This window comes from Eurytemora carolleeae, unplaced genomic scaffold, assembly GCF_000591075.1.
Source record: "Eurytemora carolleeae unplaced genomic scaffold, Eaff_2.0 scaffold1379, whole genome shotgun sequence".
Taxonomy (NCBI): Eukaryota; Metazoa; Arthropoda; class Copepoda; order Calanoida; family Temoridae; genus Eurytemora; species Eurytemora carolleeae.
In genome coordinates, this window is record NW_019397293.1 from 59,117 (window position 1) to 71,785 (window position 12,669).

General features: G+C 33.6%; 1 protein-coding gene across 1 annotated transcript; it reads right to left on the reverse strand.

The window, feature by feature from the left end:
* Window positions 1-1,819: 1,819 nt before the first annotated feature.
* LOC111713321 (E3 ubiquitin-protein ligase Rnf220) lies at window positions 1,820-12,142 on the reverse strand. Its single transcript, XM_023488160.1, has 10 exons — window positions 12,042-12,142; window positions 11,250-11,524; window positions 7,946-8,028; window positions 6,555-6,628; window positions 5,294-5,336; window positions 3,804-3,884; window positions 3,589-3,685; window positions 3,285-3,532; window positions 2,497-2,571; window positions 1,820-2,411 (listed from the first exon to the last, which is right to left on the reverse strand). The coding sequence occupies exons 1-10, from the start codon at window positions 12,140-12,142 to the stop codon at window positions 2,340-2,342; spliced, it is 1,149 nt and encodes a 382-aa protein (XP_023343928.1). The 3' UTR covers window positions 1,820-2,339.
* Between the last annotated feature and the right edge of the window lie 527 nt (window positions 12,143-12,669).

Sequence of the window (12,669 nt, forward strand, 5' to 3'; positions counted from 1 at the left end):
AGAATACGGCTCAATGTTGAGTCTTGTTCTCATCAAAACCTGGAATGCGCCAATTCCTACCATGAAAATCCACCAAATAGAATATAAGATACAGCTTGAATCCGAAAGCTCAAGCCGCAAATAAGGACCAACGACAGCTTAGACCCGGGTCGTATTTTCACAAATTTTTTTAATTGCGGGCTCAGAACACAAAATCGTAAGTTTAGAAAATAGAGTTTGAGGCGAGTATTTAATTTAAAAAGGGACCGTAAGGGTAATTTAAGGTGACCATCCATGCCTGATTCTCAAGAGTACCATTAAAAACTTTGTCTGATTAAGTATGAACTTGATATCCAATGTTTAATAAGTTTAAAAGTCGATCAATTATTTTTTAATGTGGTTTCTCTACAAAAGAGAATTGCTCATTTCTAATGCAGGAAAGCATGTTTGAATAATCAGAATGAAATACTTTAAAGCCTAGAAAAAATGACAATATCTTCCATCTTCCGCATCATTCATCAGATAATGGTACCGTTGTGAATATGACACTGCCATCTTTGCATGGAATGTTACTTGAAATACATGGAATGTTACTTGAAGTGTGAATCATGTTGCTTAGAAAATTAAACAGAAATCTAAAAAACACCAATGGCCGACATAATTCAAAAATCTATCGGAAAAAATAGCTTTTATGTCAATTATGAGGATATTTTACATTTTTCTATAAATAGGGGTTGGATAAAGAGCTATTACGTGTAAGCCAAATTTTAAGTAACCCTCAATGCAAAGATACAGCTTACCCTATTTACAAACCACAGGCAGCCGTAGTACATTTGAATTTCCGAACCGGGTCAACCATTCCAGTCCCAGTTTGTACTGTACCCAGCTCTATGGACAGGACTGGCCGGTGCAACAAGGTTGACGCGGTCAGACTTTATGCTTCACATAGGTTGAACTTACCTTTTCTAAAGGGGCAGAGGTGCGTGAAACCCTTTAAACCCTTAGCTTGTTTGACTGCAGTAAAAATGCGCAAGTCACTTTTTTGAAGAAACCACACTTGTAAGTCATTAGTGTTCCAAATCATAAACATGGATATCTAATTCATACTTGATCAGAAAAATCTTTTTCGGGGTACCGTTGTGAATCGGGCATTGAAATCTTTGCATATGGGGGGTCATTTGAAATTACGTTTGCAGGCTCCTTTAAGTGCATAAATATTAGATTATATATTTTCTTTGGTAATAATGTTAATTAAAACAAATTATAAAAAATCAAAAGTTGCACATATTATGTACAATGTATACATTGTAAATTGTACATTGTACAAAATACATTCTTACTTCATTTCAGTTCATTCAGGGTTACCCACGAGCTTAAAGATAAACAAGTTTTCAGCTGCAGGGCACCATTTATATAATAAAAAAGACTAAACATAATCCGAACTGTCGTCTCTCTGAAGAGTTTGAAGTTTTATCAGTTTTGGGTAACCCTGGATGTCAAAATTTATGGATTAGTATAATTTGGTTAGTCAAAGAAACTAAGGGGTCGGGGATTAACAAGGTTATGTTTAATTAATAAATTTAGAAATTAATTAATTAATGAATGCATTAATTAATTACCGAGGTTTGAATTCAGTTTAATAAGTTGGATCAACTTTGGTGCAATTAACACCAAGTTTCTAATTGGAGAGGAGGGGGGAGTGGGGTAGTTATCTGATGTTTTTATATGAGGGGTTGAATCACAGAGCATGTTTAAAAAAGCCAAGTATAATATTATAATATTACAATAGCTAATTGTTATAAATATTTGTGTATGTCTTGTAAATTAATTAAGGAAAAAATGTATTTTTCTTCTTTTTTCTAACTTTGGTTTTAGTTTTGTAAATTATAATTAAAGTCACTTTTTTGTTTTATATAATCACGCTGAGAAAAAAGGGTCGTTTTTACAAGGGTGCATTTTATGAGGGTCTTTACTGGTTTCTCTTTACACAAACCACCCTTATCAACAATTAGAGAAATTTCCAATAAAGAACGTGTGACAATAATTGTAAATTAATGATAAGTATGGGCAAAGTACTGTTAATTAAGTGACATTTAACATTAAGATTTAATAATTTGATTTTATACTTTATCCAAGGAGAAGGGTGAAACTAAGCCACGCTGCCTTTAATCAGGCAGTGATTTCTTAATCTAGAAACAGTACCAAGCTTCTTTGTGATCAGTTGAATCTTCTAACGGCGACTTCTTGAACTAGAAAATGATGGAATCAGCTGATTCTCCTGGCGTTGACTTTTTGAACTAGAAAAGGACCATGTACTGAGTTATTACCCCTGGCGGTGACATTAAGAACTAGAAACAGGATCACAGATAAACTCTTCTAAGATGTTTAGGAGCGCAAGCCATTTCACATCTCATGCAAATCTGGGTGTTGGCCTGAATATTGAAAATCAATTCACTTTTGATAATCAACAAATTCTTTTTAATGGAAAACAATATTTTCTTAAAACTAAATCCTTACCAATTGAGAAAGCCAACAAGTTTTACATTGTATATGCCAACATTGAAGAGATACAACTGCTTCTTCCAGCCCATCCTAAACAGTATATGATGCTATAAGATTTACAAAAATTTATTTTTAAAATTAGAAGTGGGCATGTTAACAGTTTTCCATTTATTGACAACTAGCTGATGTGACCGGCGTTGCCCGTGGAATTTTAAAAAACACAGGAAAAAATAATTTAGAATTTTGAAAAAAATTGAATACAAAACAATTTAGAATTTTGAAAAGAAAATAATTAAATTTGTTTAGCCCATTTTACCCCCGGGGTACTCTAGGGTTCCCTCAACAAATTTCAGCCTATTTTGTTTCTAACAAATAACTGTAATCATTATTTCCATATGTAAATAGAATTTTCTGTTAATTTTCAAAAGTTTGCCAGCCCTAGTTCAAACTGCAAAAAACAGCTTAATATAATATCTTAAAGGGACTGTAAGCATTATTTCAAAAGAACTTCTAATCAAAGATGGCAATGCCTGATTCACAACAGTACCCTTAAACTCTTTGTCTGATCAAGTATAAATTATATATCCATGTTAATCATTTTGAAAACTGATTATTTTCCAGGAGTTCTCCACAAAAGTGACTTACGCATTTCTACTGCAGGCAAACTATAAGAATTATCAATGTTAAACACATTTAAACCTAAAAACCGACAATATCTTCCACATTATTGGTCAGATAAAGGTTTCAAGGGTATCGTTGTGAATCGGAGGGTCACTTGAAATTACGCTTTATATCATTCTTACATCACAAGAAGAGCAGAGCACCTTCCCACTTCTTCTGTTTTCATTCAAGCAGTTTTCATCGGTCTTCAGATCTGTTTTCTTCTCATCAATACTTTCAGGAACATCTTCTTTCTTAACTGCAGTAACATCAATGTCTTCAAGCTTTATGTCAGTTTCTTCATCTGACTTTGGCACATCAATTTCTTTTCCCCTGTTCTTACGAAATACTTCTAAATCTTCTTCTGTAAATTGCGGAGGTCCATACAAACCTAAAAATCAGAAAATCAATTAAATGTCAATCCATAAATCAACAACAGTCCCTTACCTTGCTGATTACTTGAAATGCTGTTCTGCTTCTGCAGTGTAGATTCACCAACAATATCAATATCATCTTCCAGATCTCCGATGTCGTCATCAAGAACCTGAATTTTAGAAAATAAATCCGTGCACCAAAAGGCAGTTTTTTTCGCAATAAATTATTTAAAATTGTAATTTTGTTGAATTAATTTAATTAATTTTCCAAAATTTAAAAGTCCAAACCTCATCCTGTCTCCGCCCTGCTCTTCTGCAAAGTTTGACTCGAACCCTGCTCTGTCTGTTTCTTTGGATTCTCAAGAAACTCTAAAACACATATCTTTTAAATTAATGAAATTTGGAGAACCGGAAAGCGATTTTATCAAATTTAAAATAAATGTGAACAAATTTAAATGCTTCCCTTTGCAGACAAAATAGTTGTCGTGATAAAATAAGATGGCATCTGAGGAAAACAGGATAGAGATGAAAAACAAGATGACGTTAAGAAACAAGATGGTGGTGAGAAAACAATATGGTGGTGAGAAAATAAGATGGTGATCTGTAAACAAGATGGCAGTCCGAAAACAAGATGGCGGTCTGAAAACAAGATGGCGGTCTGAAAACAAAATTACACTGCGGAAAAAAAATGATTGTCTGAAAACAAGATGGTGTTGAACACTGACTGAAGAAATAGTTGGTTTTAGTGGAGTGTGGGTGAGAAGAAAACAAGATGGCAGTGAGAAAAAAAAACATGGTGACTGAGAAACAAAGATGGCACTGAAGAAAATAAATTTGCCGTTAAAAAAAAGGGCAGCGAGAGAAAAAAATGGATTCTAAGGAAAACTCTGAAAAAAAGCTATTTAAAATTAGAGAATTGGAAAACAGTTTTGATTACTTTAAGTTTGGCGCATTTGTTCTCAAAAAAAATTGTATAAGAATTAGGTTAAACATGGCCATAAAAGAAAATTAATGTTTCATACTAAATCCATCAAAAGCAACCAAGAGCGGAATAGAACCACTAAAGACCCCCCTGGCCCCTGTCTGGACCGAGCTTTGATCCCGAAATTAATCTAATTTCAGTTTGTTAACTTGTTGAAAAGATTGGAGAGAGAAGGGAGAGATGTGCCAGATAAAAACTTGGTATATTTCAGCTTCCAGGCTTCTTAAAGGAATCCTAATTCCCTAATTTCAAACCCAGTGTGAGCCCTGAGCCGCAAACTTAAGAGAGTAATAGCAATCAAAACAGGGTTTAGGACACCAGGTATTCTTTTTAAATCATACGCTGGTCCCTCTCTCTTGCCAAAACCCTGTTTTGTGGCTTAATATTGTCTAAAGTTTCCTGGGCTGGGAACGCCTGGTAGGTTTTGAATAATATTAAGCGCGCATGTAAGAAATAAGAATATAAACAAAACACCCAACTTACTGGGACTTGTAAAGCTAAAGGGATTGTAAACCTAATTCTAACTAAGTTCCGTCAATGATCTACAACCTACAGTTACGTATACAGTCCCTTTAAAGGGACTGTATACGTCATTTTTAGTAACCCTCCATACAAAAATAGCAATGCCCGATTCACAACCACAATTGAAAATAATCATTTTTCTAAATTATAAACATTGATATTTATTTCATACTTGATCAGACAAACCTTGTCAATCGGGCATTGGAAACTTTGCATTTGGGGTCCCTTGAAATTATGTTTACAGTCCCTTTAATATTTTGTTAAAAGCACTTACATCACATCTTGATCTAGGAGATTGATCTGAAACACAGGAATACCTAAAATAACAAGTGTTAAAGGGAATGTTCAGTATTTAACATTTTTTTTAATAATCTTATCGAAATATTGAACTTGAAATAAATTACAATGGCATCTAATGGATAAAAGTCTGAATTTTCTGAAGAAAAATTATGCATTAAAAATAGTACAAATAACAGCATGTGTTAGAACATTTTAAAATTTTATTAATGATTTTCGGAATCTCATAAAAATCCCCTTTAGAGGCGAAAAAAGTCCTGCTATACCTGAACCAGAAAATAAATAATATTGGTTGGTGAAGTAAAACCAAAAAACATGCTTGACGATACTTTAAAGTCAGCCCCGGTTTAGAACATTAGTTGAATAGCTTTTTAGGTTTAAATAAACCCACCTCGCTGCAGCTATATCTGAAGATGATATAAACCCTCCTAGCTGCAGCTAGATCTGGAGAATAAATAAACTCACCTCGCTACGGCTAGATCTGAAGATGATATAAACCCACCTCGCTGCAGCTAGATCTGGAGATGATATAAACCCACCTCGCTGCAGCTAGATCTGAAGATGATATAAACCCTCCTAGCTGCAGCTAGATCTGAAGATGATATAAACCCACCTCGCTGCAGCTAGATCTGGAGATTAAATAAACTCACCTCACTACGGCTAGATCTGAAGATGAAATAAACCCACCTCGCTGTAGCTAGATCTGAAGATGATATAAACCCTCCTTACTGCAGCTAGATCTGAAGATGATATAAACCCTCCTAGCTGCAGCTAGATCTGAAGATGATATAAACCCACCTCGCTGTAGCTAGATCTGAAGATGATATAAACCCTCCTTACTGCAGCTATATCTGGTGATATAAACCCTCCTTACTGCAGCTAGATCTGAAGATGATATAAACCCTCCTAGCTGCAGCTAGATCTGAAGATGATATAAACCCACCTCGCTGTAGCTAGATCTGAAGATGATATAAACCCTCCTTACTGCAGCTATATCTGGAGATGAAATAAACCCACCTAGCTGCAGCTAGATCTGGAGATGAAATAAACCCACCTAGCTGCAGCTAGATCTGAAGATGAAATAAACCCACCTTGTTGCAGCTAGATCTGGAGATGAAATAAACCCACCTCGCTGCGGCTAGATCTGAAGATGAAATAAACCTACCTCGCTGCAGCTAGATCTGAAGTTAAATAAACCTACCTACATGCAGCTAGATCTGGAGCTGAAATAAACCTACCTCGCTGCAGCTAGATCTGAAGATGAAATGGTTCGCAGAACACCCAGAGACACTTTTCCCAAGTAATCTAACTCCTAAGTAGGGATGTTAACGTTTTCATTTTTCAGAAAAAGGATCGTTTCGTTATGAAAACGACGACGAAAAATCGAAAAAGAAACGATCGTTTTTAAAAACGATCGTTTTTTTAAAAGTTCGTTTTTTAAAAATGGTCGTTTTTTAAACAATCGTTTTTCAAAATGCTCGTTTTTCAAAACGATCGTTTTTATAAAATTCGTCGTTTCGTTAACGATCGTTAACGACGACCCTTCGTTAACGATCGTTAACGACAACCTTCTTTAACGATTGTTAACGACGACCTTTCGTTAACGATCGTTAACGACAACCCTTCGTTAACAATAGTTAACGAAGAGAGGAAACCGACCTGAAAGGCATCTGTACATATCATTGAGTAGTTTTTAAGAAAATATCAAGGAGTTTTAACTCTCCACAACTGTTAAACTTCATGTAAGATGACATTCAATAAAGTTGCATGTAATTTTTTTCCAAAAACGATCGTTGATAAATTTCGTCGTTTCATTAACGATCGTTAACGACAAGCCTTCGTTAACGATCGTTAACGATGACCTTTCGTTAACGATCGTTAACGACGACCCTTCGTTAACGATCGTTAACGACGACCCTTTGTTAACGATCGTTAACATAATTGTCAATAATTTTGTTTTTTCAAAAACGATCGTTTTTTGAAAAAAAATCGTATAAAAAACGGTCGCAAATCGTTTTAATAAAAATTATCGTTTTCAAAAACGATCGCTATTCGTTTTCTAAAAGTTCAAAACGAGTGGGTCGTTTTTAAAAACGATCGTTTTTTTCCGAAAACGAAACGATCGTTTTTGAAAACGAAACAAAAAACGATCGTTTAACGATCGTTTAACTATCGTTTACAAAAACGATTAACAACCCTACTCCTAAGACAGTCAAAGTAAAAAAATTTTGCTGATGAAGAACAATGTTCAAAAGTATTTACAAAATCGTTTTTAAAAACGATCGTTTTTTTCCGAAAACGAAACGATCGTTTTTGAAAACGAAACAAAAAACGATCGTTTAACGATCGTTTAAATATCGTTTACAAAAACGATTAACAACCCTACTCCTAAGACAGTCAAAGTAAAAAAATTTTGCTGATGAAGAACAATGTTCAAAAGTATTTACAAAGTGTTTGAAATTTTAAAATATTCAAACAATTATGTTTAATATTGTTTAAAATTTTAGAAATAATTCATGTACACATATTGTAAATTATGTGCATCGAAAAAATAAATTGACCATTATTATTATTATTATGATAAAAGTAAAAAAACGTGTTTGCTATAAAGGAAACACTCTCTTTCTACCTGAGCATAATGTGATTCAGCTTCTTGTGCAGTTAGACCAATCCCACATATAGGACACCCGTATACTCCAGTTAATCTTATACCTAGATACATAGATTAATAACAGATAGAACACTTGAAGTATTCTTTTCAACATTTATGGGTTTTTCAATATTCCTGCGGCAGGAGTCTAAATAAGTCACGCCCATCCTGTATTAAATGCACAAGACAGAGAGAGAGCATGCGCGTAACCCCTTTGGGCTTCTGCAGCAGGGTTAGTATGAACGACATCTCGTGATCTATTTGTATTTTTGTATCAAAATTACCACTTTGGATTTCTTAAATTATGATTGTTTTAATGACACCATTGAGTTCGATTTTGGTGCTTAGTGTATGGAGAGTATGGACAACCTTTTAATGAGAAAATGAGAAAATCTTTATGAAAAGAGATGGTTAAGTCAAAATATGCTTTTCTATAATATTTTTTAATAAACTAAGAAGAGAGCAATCTTTATATAATTTTGAATTGAATAGACTCAACAGAGTTTCATACTATGGATATGAATCATGAGTCAAAGTACTTCTTTGTTAATTTATTTGTTTTTAGGTGAAAAAGAAAAGGTTTAAATTCAAAAACTCTGTTCCGGGAATAACCCCGTAGAAAAGAAATATATTTTATGAACATAAAACTTGAAATTGTAATTATATTGAAACTTATTTCTTCGATTGTTGAAAAAATTCAATATTTCATTTATTCTCGAAGGTAATTAGATTTTTTAATAAGGGTTCTAACAATCAAAAAATCGACAAGGATTCAAGGATGAACATTCAGAGGTGGCTCGGACAAAAAATATGAGAAAAATGCGGCTCAAAGGAAAAAATGTTGCGGCTGGCTTTCCAGCCCTCGTTATTCTTAGCTTGGTTGTTTTGTGTGACAGAGAATACACAAATTCTGATTTTCTAATCCTTATATCTTTGCAACCCAATTTCGTAGACCTAAGACATTTCAAACTATGAATTATGTAAGATCAAATAATCTGAGTTTAAAATATCAAAGGTTAACACCATCAGGTTGCAAACATAAAAAGGATTTGAAAATTTAAGTTTGTGGCAAAGACTCAATTCCTTTTTAATATCCTCAGATCATCAATTCAAAATTATTCAACGCTCTTTATTTGTTTTCGCATAAATATATTTTGTAGCATTAAAAGTTTGTTTGTATATTTGTTTGTAAATACACATGGTGATGATACTTCCGTATATCAGATTGCAAACCAAATATTGGAACAGAGCAGACGCCATGGTTTGCAACAAAACATCCTTATAAAGAAATATTGCACAGCTTTAAACAAACAATTCGAATAAAGGGCAAATTTTTATTTTTAATAAGTGAATCGAGTATTTGTCACAAATTTAAATTTTCTAATCCCTATATATTTGCAACCTAATTGTGTAAACCTTTGATATTTCAAACGTAGATTTTTTATCTTACATAATTCATAGTTTTAAAAGGCAAAGGTTATCCGGTTACCAAGATATGGGATTAGAAAACAGACAATAAAGTCAAATAAAGAAAATAATAAGTAAGTTTCAAAAATCAATTGACGCAGACATCTTGATTTATTTAAAACATAAAATAAAATAAAAATAAACGCCAGAAAATGAGGAAACTTTGAAACAAAAACTAATCCGCAAAGTGGAATTTTCTTAAAAAGAGTTTTTATCTTGTTTTTTTGTGCAAAACAACTCATAATTAAAATAAAAAATAAAAATAAAATAAATTTCAGGAAAGAAAACTTTCAAATGATTCAGTATTATCAAAAAAGACAACGAAACCAAAGAAAAAAAGTGAGAAATTCTAAATCCGAATAAATCCTCGAAATTGAAACAATTGTGTACACTTTGAATTGAATGACGTGACATCCTGTTTTTATTTCCTTTTTACGTCTTGAATACATTACTGGGTCTAGAACACTAGGTCACACAATGTTTATAATTTGAAAATATAAGTTATTGTTCCTTCTGGATAAAATCCCTCCATTACGAGAACATATTTTACGAAATTTAGAATATGAAAATATGAAAATATGAAAGTTATGAAAGTTTGCTGGGCTTCAACTTGAAGCAATATTTCATACAAATATCCAATCTCATTCGGGACTAAACCCTGAACACTTAAAGAGACAGATTCCAAATTTTAAAATTGCCATTTTTCTTCTGAAATCCTATAGCTGTACAAAAACATTATTTATTCAGCTTTTCAATGTTTAAGGGACTACGTAGGCGTAAGAAGTTGATTCTTTGCCACAAACTCTGATTTTCTAATCCTTATATCTTTGAAACCCAATGTTGTAAACCTTTGATATTTCAAACTTATATTATTTGATCTAACAGAACTCATAGTTTGAAATATCAAAGGTCTACGACATTGGAATCTAAAGATAGAGGGATTAGAAAATCAGAGTTTGTTGCAAAGACTCAATTCCTTTCTAGGGACTTGTCTTGTTAACAATAGATTATTTTCAATTATTGTTTCCGAAACGAAAACACTATTGACATTTTTTTATTGATACCAATTCTATCTTTGATAAACTCAAAACAATTGAGTCTTTACCACAAACTCTGATTTTCAAACCCCTATATCTTTGAACCCCAATGCCGTAGACTTAGATATTTCATGACTGCATGTCAGGTTGCAAGGATATAGGGATTAAAGAACTTGAGTTTGTGGCAAATACTTAATTCCTTTAAATGGTACTTTCATTTGAAGTTCAGAAAAAATTGAATTTAAAAATTGGACTGTGGATTAAATTTTATTGGTTCTCGATGATTTATTTTGAAATCGTGAACGATTCCTTTAACACGGTACGGTTTACTGAGTTCTATCCAATCAAGCGCACTGCCGTATTAGTAGTGAACTTTATGACACTTCCAATAATTTAAAATCCAAAAATATGTGTATAAATTCATTACAATTCTCTAGTTTAATACAATAATCTAATGCAGCTACGTTTTTATATTTCACTATGCTCTTGATGGGCAGAATCGAGGGGGGGGGGGGGGATAACTTATCAAATCTCTATTAGAATAATTCTAAATTGAATGTATATGATTCTAAAGTTGGGCCCATGAAACTGTGGAATAAGAAGACGATTTTAAACTCAAGTTAGGATTTAAAAATAGTCCAATGAACGCGTGCGAGCTTGTACGTTAAACATGGTTAAACATAACATCAACATCAAATACAGATAGGACTCATTATAAGTTGTTTTCTATTCCACCGTTTAATGGGTACCGTTGGTTGATATTGTTATAATAAACTCACGTTTAGGTGTTAACTCATCTTCTCCTCTTCTCTCCTCCTCAACCCGTCCTTGTCTACTCTCCTGCTCGCCCTGGTACCTGGAGTAAACCAAACCAGACTCCGTGTTCGAGTTCTCATCCGTCTTACATGAGTGCAGAGGATCTGGTGAGGATCGTGCTGGGTGAGGGGAGGTTGAGGGGTAGATGAGGGGAGAGTTAGAGGATCTGGAGGAGGAGGGGGAGAGGCGAGGGAAGAGGTTTTGTCCAGGAGAAAATAGGGAAGAACTCTTATCAGACCTAGATTAACAAATAAAATAAATCAACAACAGTCCCTTACCTTGCTGATTACTTGAANGGGGGGGGTTGCAAATGGGTTTCCAGAGACCGAATTTAAAGAAATTTGAGCCACGGCTTAAATTTGACACGCGGCTCATATATGGTTGGTTCCATTTAAAATTGTATTCAATGTTTCAAGATTTAAGCCGACGCTCAAATGAAACCGGTTTTTGTCAGATTAGAGACACGGCTCATAATCATTAAATTCGGACATTGATAGATTAAATAAATAGTGATAAGTAGTTCAACTAGCTTCTTCGTAGTTGAACCAATTTGGTTGAATCAATTCTCTTGGGCGTCGGTTTAAGTTGAAGAGAATTAGTAACCCTCCTCGCTGCAGCTAGATCTGAAGATGATATAAACCCTCCTAACTGCAGCTAGATCTGAAGATGATATAAACCCACCTCGCTGTAGCTAGATCTGAAGATGATATAAACCCTCCTTACTGCAGCTAGATCTGAAGATGATATAAACCCACCTCGCTGTAGCTAGATCTGAAGATGAGTCCCTTACCTTGCTGATTACTTGAAATGCTGTTCTGCTTCTGCAGTGTAGATTCACCAACAATATCAATATCATCTTCCAGATCTCCGATGTCAAATCCAAGATTAACAATTATTGATTTAAGAACTAATGATAAAACATTTCAAAAATAAATTTAATTATTTTATAAACATAATGGATACATGAAATTCATTAGCCAGGATCACACAGGACCTGTTTAGCCATTAAGGGCTGTTTTAAATTATAGACCTTACACAAATTACAATTCATAATAATTTTGGAATTTCCGGGGAAAATAAAAGATTTAGTTTTTGCATTTTTCTAAGTGACCCTCCATTTTTAACCCTTTATTTTTTCCTTTGTGGGTTTTCTGTAAAAGTGACTTGCGAATTTCTTGCTGGTAAGTTAAGAAACAATGGAGCAATTATCAGAAATAAACATAAACGATGGTTTCTTCCTCATTTTTAATCAGATTAAGATTTCAAGGGTTCACTTGTAAATCAGGCAATGTTATCATTTGAAATTAAGCGTCGATTACGAATTTCGTGGCAATTATATTATTCTTCATAAGAATATGTTAATTTATTGAATGTCATATAAAT

Bases quoted from the DNA above. Each gene is read 5' to 3' on its own strand.
- LOC111713321 (XM_023488160.1), bottom strand. From the start codon at position 12,142: ATGATATTGATATTGTTGGTGAATCTACACTGCAGAAGCAGAACAGCA. The intron at 8,029-11,249 runs GTGAGTTTATTA...CTATGTATCTAG, and splicing joins AGATGAGTTAACACCTAAAC to GTATAAGATTAACTGGAGTA. The intron at 6,629-7,945 runs GTAGAAAGAGAG...ATCCCTACTTAG, and splicing joins CTGAATCACATTATGCTCAG to GAGTTAGATTACTTGGGAAA.